The sequence below is a fragment of the Protopterus annectens genome, chromosome 13.part0 (genome assembly GCF_019279795.1).
Source record: "Protopterus annectens isolate FY-2018-M chromosome 13.part0, PAN1.0, whole genome shotgun sequence".
Taxonomy (NCBI): domain Eukaryota; kingdom Metazoa; phylum Chordata; order Ceratodontiformes; family Protopteridae; genus Protopterus; species Protopterus annectens.
The window spans coordinates 218,399,161-218,417,422 of NC_056747.1; the positions used below are offsets into that span (position 1 = coordinate 218,399,161).

Below are 18,262 nucleotides of genomic sequence, written 5' to 3' on the forward strand. Positions count from 1 at the left end.
CTCAGTAGGGGTAAGGGACTGCCAGTCACCCCTCTGCCTTAATATTTCCGGGATGTCTGCAAATGAGACATACTCAGAGGAGGACCGTGGGGACCCTTCTGATTCCTCTAAGTCGGTGTCTGATGTTAAGGATTCCTGAGGGGAATCTAAATGCCTCCTCTTGCACAGTCTCTTTCTGGGGACTTCATCAGTGGGGGCGTCTGGTGAAGTCTCAGTCAAGCAGGGGTCACCCAATGGGGTTACCTGAGGCTCTGGGTCTCGACGCTTGGTGGGGACCTGTGGTGTAGGGACAGAACACGGCCCTTTAGGGGAAGAAGAGGAAAGATCCGAAGAGGTAAGGGTCTTAGCAGACATGACCCTCCTCATGGCATCGAAGGCACCAGTTTCCCCGACCCAAGGAGTCCGCTGGTTCCGAAGAAGACTGCAACTTCCCAGAGGCCAAGACCACGGGCTCTGAACCAGAGGACGGAACCGAGCTCATCTGCGCCGAAGCCCCGAGAGGGAGAGTCAGAACTGAAGCATCAGTTCGACTCTCTGTCCTGGAACCAGCGAGAGAGTGTTGGCTCTGAGACTCTTCGATCAGAAACGAAGAAGTCAAGGTCGACGGGGCTGAGAGCACTGGAACAGGCCTCGACTCTGAGGGTGCCACCACTATCAGATCCTCTCTTTCCAGCTCCGAAGGCTCAACTGGCCTCAGAGGAGTAGCAGAAAGCGTGGTGGGGGGGGGTCGTAAGCTTCAAAGTCAGCTGGGTCAAAGCTGAAAGCAATTTAGCCATGACCGGGTTCACCAAAAGTCTCTGCACCACGTGGTCCTCATCAATGTCTGAAAGGGTACCGGAAGAATGGGTCGAAGGAGCCAAAGAAGCCACCAACTTAAGGATCGAGGACTTTAAAACTTCCGACATCGGCTCCAACGCTATGATTTGGCTCCGAAGTAAGATTTCTGTGCACGGCTCCAAAGGCTGCAGAGCCGGTGACTGAGTCTTCCCAGAGGTGCTCTGAACAGAAGACTTGTGCTTCAATGACACCTTAGAAGATTTCGACCCCTTGGAGGTCTGGTCAGTCTTGTCTAATGCTTCTTGAAAATCTGACTTCAACAGCCCTATTTCCATCGCCTTTCTAATAAAACCCTGCCACTGAAGGAATGGCAGATAGAGCAATCTTCTTGCAAATGTAGTGGACCCAAGCAGTACACACAAGAAACGTGGTTATCGGTGATGGACATCTTCTGTCCACAGTCATAGCTTTTAAATCCTGATTTTTGTTTCTCAGACATTATATAAAGAAAATACACACAAATATCAGATCCCTGATAACAATATCAATAAAGTCGAAAAAACACTAAAAACTCCTTAGAAAGTTCATATCCCTGAACTGCAAATGACTATAAGAATTATTTGACACAAAAAAAACATTCAAATACAACAATTCTATGAAAAATAAGGGGATAGGGAATTACATTTGACAGTGCCCTGTCAAGTAAATGTAACTCAAGAAAGGCTAAAGGCCTAGGAGCAACCGCTCCGAATAAGAAAGACAAAAATATAATATCAAGTTAACTCACTGAACAACAATTACAAGAAATATGAAATATCAGATCCCTGATAGTCTAAATAAGTAGTTTTATATTCTTTTAAGAAGAAAAAAAGGTTACCGGCCCGAGCTTCCTCCGAAGATCGTGCGATCCATTGCAGTGGCAAACTAGATCTGGGGTTGGTAAGCGAGCATCAAGGAATAGGGACCGTGCCTCAAGCTACTCAAAGATCTTGAGCTTGGAAAGCGGCCGACTCGGAGCCGATGGATTGGCTCCGAACCCACGTGTAAAGAACAAACTGCGAGATTGAACAACTTCACATTAAAGCAGATTATCTGAACCACACTTCCAGTACTATTCTGGAACTGTAGATTTAGGGACTGTGTCGTATAACTATTTTTTGCAAGTGAGGCACGCTCTAGATCAACTTATTTGGTACTTAGAAGTGTACAGTCCTACCTCTATTTTTCTTGCTACATCAAGGAGAGGTTGCAGTGGATGCCATCCAGTGGCATATGAGATTCCTGTGCACTTCCTACAATTTTTGCTGACTGTGTGACTCTTAACAAAGTTCAAGGAAGGAAGGACAAAACTCATTTTTATCACCAGATATTAGTCAAGAGGGACATAGCTTTAAGCTTTCAGGCTTTCAGGGTTCTGGCACTAGAGAAAACACTTTCAGTCCTAGACAGGGATGTGTTAACGACTGAAGAGACAGCCAACTTCACTTCAGGGACTGAATACCACTGTAGATCTCTTGAACTTGCCTGACATTCCTGCTGTTGTCTCAGGGTTCATGAAGCTGTTAGGAAGTATACCATTAAGCAGACCTGTGCTTCCAAGAAGATGTGATTCTCATTCTGGGTTAGGTGGCACCTTGTCCTGCCCCCATCATTCAGCTTACATTAGATTCTAATCAGCCTAAGACACTTGTTCAATAAGAGCTTCAGTTATTTCATGGTCAGTCTGCATTTGTCAGATATTTGACCATTATGGACTTGTAAAGGAAAGAATAGTGGCCCAACACTAGCTGGTCAATTAGTTCCTTAAAAGAGTTCTACACGTTTACCCTCCTTTGAAGCTGAAGAACCCCCTCTGGTCCTTAAGATACGAACTTTGTGATAAACAGGTTTGCTTGTTCACTCTTTGAACATGCAGGATCACCAGTGATGACCCCAGCACTGACCCTAGCATTTGTGTTCAGCAGTAGTAGAACTCTTAAGAATTGTAATGATCAAGCCAAGGGTGCACTAACTAAATTATGTGCAGGCATTTGATTTACTCACTAATTGTAAAACTGGTGCTATTTATATGTGTAAAATGTATAAGTTTATTCTGAAAATATAAATGTGCTCTATTTGATACAGGTATTCAGCTCATTTTCTTTCTTTTTTTATACTTCAGTCCATGCTTTCACCTTTCCAGATTTTTGAAGAATGTCCAGATCTTTGCCTCATATATTTGGTCTGTTCCTCATACAATTTGTGGTTTTCTGGCAAATCATGGAGGATTGAAGCCACTAAATAATGACATACATTTGAGTTTCAGACTTCATATCCTTTGAAAATGCATGCTAACACATGACCTATTATTTTAACTACTATCTAAGCTTTTAACAGCAATATTTAAAATCTGTCCCTATTTTTGAGCCTTTGTCCCCTCCATTATTTTAAGCTTGGTCTAGATTTCTTGGTCTAAGACTTTAAGAGCTATGTTTCAGGCTCTAAAAAGTTAGTATCCATGAGTAAGGTAGATGTGGGGTTGCAGAAGTGAATGGTCCCCCCGACAAAACTGTGACGAGTTGCAATTACCCAGTTGTTTCTTTGTCAAGATATAATGAGACAGCTTATGCTAGATACAACAAAAAGCTACAATTTAACTTCTTCATCCTGAAGGATTAAATCCTGAAGGATTAAACGTAACATGAAAGGAAGTTTAGAAGCTTACACTTGACAGAAATAAGTGTGAAAAATGGGAAAGAACCCCCAGCAATGTCTACACAGATAGGCCTAAGAATTCAGTGACTATAAGTAAATGAAGAGACAAGGCACTTGAGATGGTGGTATCTAAGTCTCATCATAGTATTCATATTATAAGGACACAAAAAGCATCGTGGAAGAAGGAACATACAGAAAAATCATATAAGTATGGCAAACCTTCCTGAAGTACAAAGAATGATAAAATTATACCATCTAGAGTAATGTACATTGGTTAGTACTGTACAAAATGTCAATATATAATGAAATATATATGTGCTTCAAGAGTAGGTGATCAGAAAATATGCAGTGAAATTACCTAATTTAAAGCACTCCATGCAGTGGTCGTGTTCTCAGAATATAGATCCAAACTCTGTGCTATAATGGATGTAGGGAGAGTGATATTTCTTTATGGCTTACATATTTGAAATAAGATTTTTATAGCCAATATATATATGCCTTGATGATTTTTGACAGATTTGCTTGCTTTTGTCCTTTGTTACTAAAAATGCATGTCATCTGATAGGACTTACATGATTCCTGATCAAAACAAATGCAATACGGTTTGACCAAACCAGAAATAGACCTCAAGATGTCACAGCAATACACATTTTATTAAAGAAGAAAATGAGTGATGTTGTAAAAATTCTTTGCTGAAACTCAAATATATTTGGCAAAACAACAATAAAAAAGTGCAGACTATAATCAGTACTTTCATTTTCAGAAAAAACGATGTGAAGTTTTAATGCGATAAAGATACTGGTAAGTGTGTAACAACTTAAATGGAGGTAGAAATGTGGCATGTCTCTGAGCATCAGCATTAACAGCTCTTTTCCACAGCCAACATGTCCCAAAACTCATCACCCGATAATGAAACAGCTGAATGTCTGTGTATTGAAACCATCATTAAAAACTCTCACACCTTGTGTTTCATTTTCCTGGGAAGAGGCATGCAGAGTTCCTTGAGCCTGGGTGTGGCTGTAGTATGTTTTGCAGCACTAGAAATCTTGTAGGGGTCAAACCCCTCATACAGCTCCCTGCGAGTCTTGGGCTTAGCCAGTCGGATCACTCTTTCTGTGGCAGCAGCATTCTTTACAGCTTCTGATACTAGCCATTGTACTGGGCGCTCACAAAGGTATTCTTTGGGTACGTCTTTTGGTGCTAAAGAAACAGAGGATAAAAATTTAATTTACACAGAGTAAAAGTCACATAATGTGAAAGTAACTTGATCTGATATATACAGCATAGCTGCAAGTAGAACATATAATCTGAAATGTTATAAAGCAGTATTTTTATCAAAGGATATATATATGTGTATATATATATATATATATATATATATATGTGTGTGTGTGTGTGTGTGTGTATATGTATATATATATATATATATATATATATATATATAAACACTTTGGAATCTTGAAATACTGAAATGTTGAATTTCAGTATCTCTAGACCAATATATACATGTGTAATTTATGTGTGTATACACACACACACACACACACACACACACACACACACGCATGTATATGTATGGGATATTATTTCTATTAATCAGGAAATGTCTTTTACATTGGGTAAAACTCTTTTCACATAAAAGGACCAGTGTACATTCTGCTGTAGTTTGTCAGACTGATCCTGAGTCTTACTAGCTATGCTTTCAAGTGTAGGTTTTAGGCTTATGTTCCCAGTGTTTCTGTTGCGTACTCCTTTGAAACACAAGATAATGACTGTTTTTTCCAGGACCCCCAGTATGGAAAAGAACCACAGATGTCCAAATTTCCTTTATAGTATTAGGCATCATCCCACATCCTCTTATATCATATAAAAGAGACCAACTACTCATATCATGTCCCCTACAGTATTTCCTCTACAGTTCATTCCATTTTATTTCCTTTATTACATCACTTCCTCCTACTCTCCAACCCAGACCAAAAACAACAACAGCATCAGTCTGTTATCTCCCATGTACATATTTGTAGAACTCTGATTGATGACATCTCATGTTCCCTTGAACGTCTCATACCTCACTTCATTGAGATTCTTATTAGGTATATCTCTACCTGTCCTACTCTCCCAAATCTTTATGGAAAAAAAAAAACAATTACCTCCTAATACGTGTTCTTAAATACTCTAGAGTTATTGTTATGTTCACCCTGTTATTAAATATCTTCCTAATGCATAAGTATTTTGACTCTAATCTATGTCAACAACTTATAACCCCCACTAACGATACATCCCACCCAAAAGTCACTCCTCAAACCCTCATATCTTAAAAGTACAAATATACTAAATAAACTTGAACAACTTTCTTTCTTAACAAACCAGTCACCCGATATGCTATCAAATGAATCATGGATCAAAAGAGACACCTCTTCTGTTCCAGCCCAGGAAAGAAAGCCGGGAGAGGAACTATTCTCCAGCTAAAGACATCTAAATGCGACTCTAAGATCACTAAGCTTATCACAAAAGGATTGTGACCTTAACTGGCTTACAATCAATTCAGTATTTCATGTGTTAATGTTCTGTATTTTAGGTTTCTGTAGGGGTCGTAATCTCATTTTTCTTTTTCCCACTAAAGTGAATGGAACATATTTTGTATGTTATAATAATTTACACTAATATTTGGAATTTGTTTGTCAGTCTTGTTTTTGTGTTTGTGTTATTTTGTATGTTTTGCTTTTCTTGAATGCTTAACTTTTTCTGATCTGTTTTACGCAGTACTTTACCATTGTAGTGTATGTAATTTGTTTCCAATGAAACTATCATGCTATAATAATCCTATTAGATTTAGCTGGGTTTGTTTGCTTTTGTTATGATGATGCAGCCAACATATACATATTTTTGGATGATATAATCAAGATGAAAGTAATTTCAGTATTTACACTGTGTACTAGTTATATACTTTATCCTGTTTTGAAGGTCCAAGTTTAGTGTGTGTGTGCATATATCTACATGGGTGTACTTCGACCTATCGAATTTACATTTGTTCGAATTTTACTTGCCTGAGTCCACTTCTTCGAATCTTCATTAAAACGAAAGTACAGACTGCCGAAATCCTTTCCCTGTGAAAGGAACTACTTGGCCACCACAAAAAATACCTAAATGGACCAAACTAAACCCACCAAAGTGGGGGGCATTGCCCCCCCTTAAATATATCAACTCAGAGATTGTACTACATTGAAGAAACGGAAAAGTTCACAATGGTGACCAAGTGGTTCCTTATACAGGGAAAGGATTTCAGCAGTCCGTGCTTTCTGATTAATGAAGATTCGAAGAAGTAGACTCGGGTAAGTGAAATTCAAACAAATGTAAATTCGATGGGTTGAAGCAGACCCATCTACATATATGCATGTGTATGTGGTTACCATTCATTTTATCTGGTTGCATTTTATATCAAGTCAAAAATCATTGAAAAAAATGAATAAAACATATTTTGTCAAAAACACATTTTATTAACATTTCATAAAAAAACTTTGAACGCTATAGTTAATCACTGCTGGCGTGGTTTAAATCTTAATATAAGCAGGATTTACAAGGCAGTTTAGTCTAGAGCATCATTCATACCTTGTCACTGTTGTATCTTTACCTTTAGGAGTCTGTGCTCCATCAGTGAGTCACTGTGGGTGGTGCTTTTTTTCTGCTGTTGGGCAACTGTGGAGTTAGTATTTTTAAGTAAGAGGATGTTGGAGTGCAGAGGGACTTGCCCCCCCCCCCCCACAAAAAAAAAATTTGAAGGAATATTTGCTGTTGTCTATGAAATGTGGTTTAGTGAAATGTATTTTCCAAGTATTTTTTTCAATCATTTGTGATAAAGTGAAAAGAGAATTTGACAAAAAGAAATGCACCCATATCTATCTGTCTGTACACACTCACATACATATGCGTATACACACACACACACACACAGGTGTGTGTGTGTGTGTGTTTGCATGTCTATAGACTTATGGAAAATGGAAGGATAAAGATATCAAGCTCATATTATTCAACACCCATACTAAATAAAATTGCTTACATTGACTGCTAAAACCCTCAAGAGACATCCAAATAAATATAACACAACACTAAAAGAAATTTCCAAAATGGAGCACTATATATTGCAGTTTAAACAAACTCCAAACTAGCAAATGTATTAATAACCAAAGTAACAAACAAACATATACCACAAAATTTAAAAATATGCCTTTATATAACACCCTGGCTTCCTATATGTTCACAGTCAAGAAATCAATCTGTAAAATACTTTAAGCTACTTAATTAAACCTTAGAATTAATAAAGTACAACTCAAAATATGCCAGTAATGTAAATAAAACATAAATCCTTCAGTTCTGCTATATTTAAGCATTAATATTGTCTTTAATATAGGTTCATAGGTTCATAAGTACTACGCTTGCTGCCCTTAAGAACAATTTTAAACCTAGCCAATTTCCATTTTTGTACTTGAATTAACCTATCCCATTTGGTTAGAGATTGGCCTTACCCATTCCATGGTTGATAATTATAGATTGCCCCTAATGAGAATAAGTGGGATCATACCATATATAATTTCAGGGGACCCGTGCATAGGCTGAAGTATCTAGAAGCTGTTGCTGTCCATTAGTAGTACAGGGGCAGTCCTGGGGTAAATTTTTTGTTTCCCTTCCATAGATCCAAGTTGCACCTGAATATGGATAGGGATGAACTTTTTTTATTTGAGTGGGGAGTCAGTTCGAAAGCAGCAGTATCCTCTGTGAGATATACCTGTCATGCCAAACCGTTCTGCTGATGTTGCAGAACAGGTTTATATCTCTAGACTAAGTATTTCTGATGCCATTTAACTTGCTGATGTGCAGTAAATCCGTCAGTATTCGGTCGGAGGATGCCTTGTATACCAGATATAGGTCACCTCCTAGCAGTCTGTATGATACCGAGTATACTGACAGGGTTTTGAGTTAGAGCATGTAGGACATGTTGTTTAGGCCTTGTATACTTTTTAGTAAGGTATCTCCATGGGGATTCCAGTTGTTGTATGTGTCTGGACAGATACATGCCAAAGAGGGAAAAATATTCAATGATTGACCTAATAAGGGCTGAGTAAAGGGAGACAATGACATCCCGAGATCTAGACATAATCCCTTTGTTTATATGATGTGCAATATAAAAGGGCTTTCTTACAACAGTGGACACATGTTGCTCAAAAGTTAGGTCACTGTTCACATAAGTTCCCAAATCCAGAATAATTGGTTCAATTCTTATGGGGGATATTGTTAATCTGGTAGTTCCCTGTTATAGATGACTTCCAAAGGATACAATAATGCATATTTTTGGCATTTAGATTCAGATTATGATTTTGGCACCGCCTATTTATTTGTGACAAATCTTCCTACAGGATGGCTAAGTCATTTTTGGGATTCAGGGATTGCTCCTAGCTTGCAGTCATTAGCAATCTTAGTCAGCCAGAGCAATTTGGTATTGGCAACAGGACAGGTCCCAGTACAGAACCCTTGGGCACTCCACTGGTGACTGGTCTCTTTGTGGAGGTAACTTCCCCTATTTTGATTTCTTTTGTTCTATCTGTGAGCCAATCGGCAGTCCAGTGGGTGACTTAGGGGTTTATTCACAGTTTATTTACATTTTCTTCTATACCTAAGTGGGGAATTGTGTCAAAAGCTTTGGCCAAGTTGGGATATTCAATATGTATCATTTTGCCTTCATCCATTGTTTTGATGACATTTTCAGAAAAAGCCACCAGGTTGAGTAAGCATGACCTACCCTTGACGAATCCAGACTGAGATGGGTCCACTGTTTGGAGTTTCCCTGTATCCTGATTGATTAGTTCCATGATAAGTCTTTCCATGGCTTTGCATATAAGGCTGGTCAGATTTATGGGTCGGTAATTGCCTGGGTCTATGGAAGATCCTCCGTTATGCAAGTGAATGACTGTAGTTGTTCTCCATTTGCTAGGTACAAAATCTGTATGGAGGCTGAGATTGAAAACTTGTTAGGTGTGTGGCTAAATTGTGCTTCATGCTATTTAAGATGCATCCAGGGATATAGCATTTCATAACCCTTCCTGCTAAAATGCAGGAGTGTAAATATGGTTTAGGGTTAAATCTTGCATGGCAAATGAGAACATGATTTACAGCTTGTGTAAGTGGTATTAAAGCTTTTGTAAATGCATATAAGGTCTCGCCGACTTAATTCTTAGAATCAGATTGTCAGTATTTTGCAAAAAAGCTAAATAAAGTAAAATGAAAAAACAAACGACCTCATCTACACTTAAATGTTACTGATGATATGCACTATATCTAATGCTACTCTAATGAACCATAAGCCATCTTACAGGGAAGAAGTATTTCAGTAAGTATCAAATGGATTCTACAAAACCTGGCAAAGAAATAATATACAACTAATAAAACAGTAACAAATCATATATATTCTTGGGTTTACCTTCATAAGTTCGTTATGCACTTAGGAGAATCCACTGTGTGTGAAAGGAGGTTCCCAAATTGGCAATACCTTGAACATAAATTGTCCGAATGTACAATAAGCGAATGTACATTGGCATTCGCTCACTGCAGATTTGACATTTTGGGTGCGGAGTGCACTATAGCGGGGATTGGGAAATGAACCCTTACCCCACTGTAGTGCAATCTCGAAGTAAGTATATTAAATTATGGGGGGTGTGGGGGGTGCAGAAGGGGCTTGCCTCCCTGCATTACGATGTGTCTTCGACATTGTAGTTTGAAAATCAGTGAATCTGTTGTTTGATTTGCTGATTTTCGGACTATGGAGACTTTCGTAGTTTAAAATTCACTCTTTTGGTTCGAACAAAAGCATGATCGATATTGTCATTTCCGACAATATGAAGTTAAACCATATTCTTGTGTTCCCCTTTACCTGCAGTTACATGTTTATTCCATGACTGGGACCACAGTGAATATACTGGAATACAATATAATGCAACCAAAAGGCAGTCGGCAACATAACTAAGTGTCAAGACTTAGTTCATCAGAAATATTACACTGAAGTGTATGTTTATCAGAAACTATTACCATAACAGTATGAGCATGGAGTTTCTGTTGTGTTTTATTGTGAGGGCTAGTTGGTGTGCAAAGTGTGTAAATGTGACAAACTATTGGAGAACGGTGTCAGTAGCAGTTTCTATGTGTTCTGCAAGATCAGGTGAGAACGGTGATAAGAAAATTGTCCCTTATCCCCATTGTTGTGCAATTTCAGATTTAGCTTTATAGGTTCGTAGGTTGGTACTAGGCTATCGGCCCTAGGGCCTATAAAAGCCTAGCCATAACAATTCCCTGGCTATTTCTTCCCACACTATTTACTTCCCTGGACCGCTGTCTAGGAGGGTGACTGATGTGATCCCCGGGGTCACATTTACTATATTTAGAGATAGTATTCTGCATGGCCAGCCTTTCTATATGGAGGTCGTGTGCAGGGGCATTTGCATCCTGCAAAAAAATACTTGTTTTGTGTATTTGTACTTTAGTTCGATGGGAGGTGTTCAATGGCTAGGAGCCACTAGACTGAACCTTGATGTAAGTTTATGTTGATAAATTATCACACTCTATATACAAAAAATAACTATAAATACAACTTTATTCTGATATGCAGCGCCACAAAATGTATTTAATAAATTATATTATACTATTTTCTCTTTTATTTCTTTTACAAATACATTTGTAATTTTCAAGGGGTGAGTATGGAAAGGCAGCCTGCACCACAGCATTGCATTTTCCATTTCCATGATCAGCCAACAAAGACTAAATGGAAGCCTTCATTTGCCCCTATTGGCTTTTCATCCACTGTGATGGGAATGCAGATCTTCCTAAAACTCTTACAATTATAATTTTATTCCTCACTTAGTATCAGTATGGAATGTAGCCTGCTATTTGCTTTTGTGGCTTCCCATCTTTAACACCCCTAGTGAGGCACTTTGCCGACCTTTGTGCCTAGAATTAGATCACAAATACTTTTTTACCAACAGTGCTGCATTTCAGTCCTTCATTCTGTCCTAGTATGGAAGCTGCAGTCCATATTTGCCACCGTTTTATTTATTTATTTGAGCGGTTACAAGACCTGGACCAGACACAGTTTCTCAGCTACAGCATGTGTGACATACATGAAAGCAGAACAAGCAGTAAGACATTGGTGGAATTACAAAACACTTCTTCTTCTTTCAGCTGCTCCCGTTAGGGGTCGCCATAGTGGATCACCTGTTTCCATTTCTTCCTGTCCTCTGCATCTTGCTCTGTCACACGAACCACCTGCATGTCCTCTCTCACCACATCCATAAACCTTATCTTAGGCCTTCCTCTTTTCCTTTTACCTGGCAGCTTCATCCTTAGCATCTTTTTCCCCAATATACTCTGCATCCCTCCTCAGCACATGGCCAAACCAGCATAATCTTGCCTCTCTGGCTTTGTCTCCAAACCTTCCAACCTGGGCTGACCCTCTAATATACTTATTCCTAATCCTGTCCACCCTCATCACACCCAGTGCAAATTTTAACATCTTCAACTCTGCCACATCCAGCTCTGACTCCTGCCTTTTTGTCAGTGCCACTGTCTCCAACCCATATAACATAGCTGGTCTCACTACCCTCTTGTAGAACTTCCCTTTCACTGTTACTGGTACTCGGCTATCACAAATCACTCCTGACACTCTTCTCCACCCACTCCATCCTGCCTGTACTCTCTTCTTCACCTCTCTTCCACACTCACCATTACTCTGAACTGTTGATCCCAAGTACTTAAACTCATCCACCTTCACCACCTCTACTCCCTGCATCCTCACCATTCCTCTATCCTCCCTCTCATTCACACACATATATTCTGTCTTAGTCCTGATGACCTTCATTCCTCTTCTGTCTAGAGCATATCTCCACCTCTCCAGGATCTCCTCCACACTTAATCAAAAAAGTCTGATATTTATAATAGTGGCTTCACATCAAATATCACAAATTAGCTGAATATCAAGGGAAAAAACTGAAAGGTATAACTCAGGACAAAAATCAATATAACCAAAAAGTGATTATAATTAGTGTAGCAAGCTAATAACTCTTTATACACAGTTAAAACTCTAACAAGAATTTGTTGCATAATTATTTATTATGAATTCACTGACTATAAGACCAAGAGGGTCTTAGGATATAGGAATGGGAGGCAGATGATTCCTTATCATATGACTGATCTGTATAATACCTGATCTGCATTTCTGCTGTGGCTAGTAGAATAGGTATAAAGAAAGACAAAAATCTTGATGGAACACATAATGACCTAATGCTGCTAGCAACTGCTTTCCAACGTTTAGGGATATGGATTATGGAAGCTTTACTACTGCACTGATAAGTTTTGAATGTTTAAATATAGGCAGTGGCTGACTGATGAAGTGTTTTAGTCAAAGGATGAAAAGAGGTAACATAACAGGGATGCGTAATAGCTCATTCTGAGTAAATTGTAAATATGTGAACAGGAGACAAGGGGTATCATTCTTTGAAGCAAGTCAACCTGCCTTGGTGAGACAGTAGCACTGATGATCACTTTTGGGTAAATGCAAAATGAATCAGTGTATTTTGGTTAGAATGGTTGCTGTTCTATATACAGTGTCTGCTGAGGTACAGACAGTGGTATACGGGACCCTACAACGTTCTTCTTTTCTGTATGTAGAAGGGAAAGTACAGTTGTGTAAGTTGAAATTATAACAGTAGATGTTCACATGATCACTGCTGCAGTAGCCTTGGTTATATGGGTTGTATCCTACCAATAATATAACAGCCAGCCAGCTTCTAAAGCTTCAGGGCATCTTCCACATACCCAAACTGTCAGGCAGCTTGAGCTGAGCTGACAAAAAGACAAGCTTGGGTGCAAAGCCCTTCACAGCTTTACTGGCACTGAACAGTACCCTCCTCTGAGGCTTTTGAAGATTGGTCAGCTTCTTTCCTTTGCTGGGCACATAAGTTCACTTTGGGGAGAAACAAACTTCTATTTTCTTAAATTTATTGATGTGCTATTACTTCCCTCTTCAGGAAATGTATTTTAAAGCTATGAGTATTGTGTTTCAATGGACTGTTTGGAGGCTGTAACATACTTTTAAATGGGACACTTGCTTTATGATACATGATATATAGGATATGATGAACATCTTTTTTTCTCACTTTTTTTCTTTTCTTTTTTTAGATTCCCTTCTAGATTTGCCATTACATTTTGCACTACCTTTGTAGTCCTTTTCAAGTTTCCTTACTGTTGGTATGTAGACTTCTGTCATTTTTTCATTAACTCATAAAATGACTTTTCCTTTGCATGGATTACCTACTCAACTTCTCTGTTAAAGCACAACCCCTTTGTTCTCCTGGCCTTGATCTTTAGCCACTCAATCATAGCCATCCGTGTACATCTCTTTATCTTCATCCATAGCATGTACTTTATCCTTGTATTTATGTTCAGTCTCTTGTTTTGGTCTTAGAAAAGTTCCTTCTAGGTTAAAATAGTCTGTCCTGAAGTCCCTCCCACACTCTGGGTTTGTTTGCCTGTTATGGTTCACCGAAGCATAAGATGGCCACTGACAGCCAGGGTTGCTTTAACATCTAGATCTTGCACCATCTCATCCTTGCTGACTACATATTTTACCCTTTCTTTTTCCTTCCTGTACTAGTTGAATGAATATCTCATGATTTAATACCTCTAGCACTTTATTTTCTACCCTTGAATTAGATAAAGGAATGCAGCAGTCTTCTTCTGGGAGATTACAGTATCCCAGTAATATACCATTTTCCTGTTCTAAGACATTCACATTCCTTTTATTAGTTCATCATCCTTCTGTTCAGCACTCTTTGTTTGATACATTCCATCCAATCAGCAATGCTCAGCTGCTTTTGCTTCTAGTTTGACTGGTAGGCTGCAAACGTTTGATGGTACCTGAGGTTTCTCTTTTCCCTGCTTTTCTCCTATGTCCTCCTACTCTCACACTGTTTATTCTCTGCTTATTGTAGACTACTTCCCCAACCCCTACCCTTTTCTTTCTGACCTACCTGAAGAACTGATATCCTGGGTCTCTATATCCCATTCCCTTTCGTCATTTGTCCCAGTTACAGCCATCTACTACATTTGTTTCCCAATCTTGTGTCAGTATTGGAAGCTCCACCTTTTTCATGCCTGAACTCATGGCATTATTCAGTATGATCCTCCATTCCTTCCTGCCCCTACAACAAGACTCTGACTCTCTGTTCTCCAGCAAAACAGGGTTCCAAGAGGAATGAAAGGGATGAAGGGCTTTTGCCTAGTCTGGGAATACCCATGTCCTGTTCTAACAATCTAGCCTACTATGTGTCCCTTTTGCAGTTTTTTGCCTTTTTTTAACTTCTGACTTATATCTTGCATTACAGTCCTATCTTTTGCCTTCTCCACTGATTCCTCTTGTATGTTATTGTGTTTCTTTCTTTGCCAAGCTCTTTTCTACCCTTCTTTTGTATTCCTGTCTACCCCTGCCTACTTCTACCTCAGTTTAAAGGTATAATCATCCTAATATGTCTTTGCATTCTTGGGGTTGGTAAAGGTATCTCATTCAGACAGAAATGAAGTCCATCCTCTTTTGCCATGCCTTTCTCAGTTGCCCACTTGTTCATATCTTTGTTTACCAGTCCACCTTCTGAGTCAGGCACTGTAGTTCTGGATCTTATCCTTCCATGCTGGACTAGCACTTGGTACTGGTTGTACCTTCAAAAATACTATTGTACAATCAACTCTCTACATGTCCTGGCCACCTTTGTACCATTCCCTGTCCCTTTGCTGTAGCTCCTCATTCCAGACTACTAATCTCCACATGGACATTATATAAATATATGCATCTCCAGCCATCCATAAAATGTTTTTTTTTTTTTTAATTTCCTGACTTAGCCTGTCTAATCTCAGTTCCAGAACAAATGTGGTGGTCAGAGTTCATCAAAGCGAGAATGATGTTTTTTTTTTTGCTTCTTCCCCAGCTCCTTTGGCCAATGGCTTCTCTCCTTCACTCATTTTTCCCCAGGTCCTTTGGCCAATGGCGTCTCTTCTTCACTCATTTGGCTCATTCATTGTAACAGAACATGAGATTGGTATTCCCAGGCTAGGCAAAAGCACTGTAGGCCATTTCATTTCTTCCTGTCTAGGAACCTCAGATGGCCCTCTGTTTTCTGGCAAGAGTCTTGTGGTAGGTAGCAGGCAAGCTTTCTGGTCATAGGGATGCCTACCATATTCCCTTGAGAACACCCTTCTCAGTGTCTAGTCAACCCACTTCTACTGCATAAGCAGAAGCATGCTAATTTCCCCTCGGCTCCATGGTGTAACTGTAGTATGGCAGCATGGGTTTAGGCATCTCAGAACTACACTAGGTGAACACTTAATGTTGCTGCTAGGCATCACCAATTATGCTACCACAGCTACCTCTGTTTCCTCCAGGATGGGCAAACTAGTAATGTCCACTCACTCCCATCCTCCCATCCTCTCCCCTTGCTAACTATTCTGATGGATCTGCTGGGTCAAATAAATTTTTTGTTTTTTGGGTCCTTTTATATGTATGTTTGATCTAGGGAGTTGATATTGGTAAAAATGAGGAACCTCTGAGCATTTTTATTTGTTGTTAAAGATTTCCTAATAAATGTGTAGTTAAAGTCAAACAGGCTTATCATATCAGGATTACTAGGCATACTGGGGTACATATTGTGGTCATCCGTAGTCATTTAGGGGGATCTATAGTTGGCAGTAATGTGGTAATTGGCTATACTTAGTATGACTATGGCCAACTACGATCATTCTGCTAATGCTTCCAGATGGTCTGAACAAGTGACTGATGTAGTACTTCTGGCGTGGAGAGAGTGCTGCTAGTGTAATGAAACCAAGTTTCAATGACTACATATGTATATTTGTGTTTAGGTGTCAGAAAAGCCTTATAATCAGGCAGTTTTTTGTTCACACTCTTGCATAGAGCAGAGGTACCTTAAAGTAAGATGGAGTGATATATTCTTAAACAGAATAGGCAACATTTCAGAGTGCCCATAATATCAATGATCAACACAAAGTGGGTGAATTTGTGATAGCAGATACTTGCACATTAAATGAAACATACTTGTGAATGTAACATCAAAAAATATATTGACTCAATACTTGGACCAAGAATGATTCAATAGCTCATGATTGTTGTATAACAAAACAACTGCAAAAACTTGTTAAATTCAGGTGTACTATTTATTTTATTTTGTTTTATTTCTTTTTTTTTTTTTTTGACCAGGAATATCTGAGTGGGTGGAAGACACAAGGAACATACACAGTGTGATAAATCATTTGAGCGAACAATAATAATAAAAAATCAATGATTATTTCAGTAATCAATAGTGAAACAAAAATACTGACAAGATATATATGAATAGTCAACATACCGACATAGTATAATTATGATACAGGCAATACAATGATATGAGAAATCATTGAAAGGTACATCAGGATGAGTGTTTAGGCAAAGTTTAAACCCATAGTAGTCTATAATCCCCATATAATAGTCTCCATGCTTTGGAACAAAATTCCAAACTACATTAGGCAGAGCCCCTTGCTAACACTCTTCAAGAGAAACCTTGACGAGTGGATGGGTAACAGAAAATACACCCCTGGGATCACTTCATTGGCTCTGCTTGATGGAGGATCAGTTAATTAATCAATGGGGCAGCGAAAGCCGACACACTCTGGCTAGGCTTATAAATGCCCTTGGGCAGATAGCCTAGTACCTACCTATGGACCTATAATAGTAGGACAGAGGTAAAGGGAACCTTCATAACAATGTAAAGTCAAGGAGAGTATGATACAGTGCATGTGGCCAGTAGATATAAGATAAGATAGAGGACTACTGGTCAAGTAGTCATTTCATAGCAAGATGGGATAGACGGGGGTTTGATTTAAGGGGGGGTTGCTTGGTATAGTGCATGAGCAAAGCCATGAGGCCTTTCATTGTTGTTTCACTAGTAGTTTTAAGTATTTCAGGTTGTTAGTTTCTTTGTGAGAAGGAATGGAGTTCCAGACTTTAGAGACGTGAGGTGAACACATTGAGCCACCTGCAGTATTGTTTGATTTATTTGGGTCCAGTAAATTTCTCAGTAGAGTGAAGAGTCTTAGATAGGGAGTAAGGTTAGATAATATTTTTTAGTGTTGGCATTTTTCAGGTTGGAAAAGTAGACTGAACAGTTTTTTTAGAATGCAACTCTTACAAATGTATTTGTTTTAGTACCATGCAGTGAGGGATTCTATAAGGCATATCAGCTAAAAAATTGTGTAACATTTTTCTAGCATGGTTATTTGTGTAACTTCCAGGCTGACAAATAGGTGTGGCATATAGCATGGTGGGTAAAGTACAGCTGTGTAAGTGAGCCTACCATAACTGTAGATGTTCAAATAGATCACTGGTGCAATAGGCTTAGCTATATAGATTATATCCTACCTAGGATAGAACAGCTGGACAACTTCCAAAGCTAAAGGGTCCCTTCTACCCATCCAGACTATTAACGGTTTGAGCTAAGCTGGAAAAAAATCAGTGGTCTTGGTGCCAAAACCTTCAGAACTTTCCTGCTGTTGAACAGTGCTCCCCTTGTGGGCTTACATGAATCGATGCTGGACTAGCGTTTTTCCATTACTGGGCAGATAAGTTGCCTTCAGGGATAATACCTTCCATATTTAATTTTCTTATTAAAAACAGTAGTTTATTTAAAGAACCATTTTTTGTGGATCTTTT

General features: G+C 39.0%; 1 protein-coding gene across 3 annotated transcripts in view; it reads right to left on the reverse strand.

Annotated features, from left to right (window-relative positions):
• Nucleotides 1-4,103: 4,103 nt before the first annotated feature.
• LOC122787171 (testicular haploid expressed gene protein-like) overlaps nucleotides 4,104-18,262 on the reverse strand; it is a 287,515-nt gene continuing 273,356 nt past the window's right edge. For all 3 annotated transcript variants that reach the window (XM_044053749.1, XM_044053748.1, XM_044053750.1), the window contains one exon: nucleotides 4,104-4,671. In XM_044053749.1, the coding sequence (XP_043909684.1) occupies nucleotides 4,427-4,671 (245 nt within the window). In that variant the 3' untranslated portion in view covers nucleotides 4,104-4,426. The remainder of the gene's footprint in view (nucleotides 4,672-18,262) is intronic.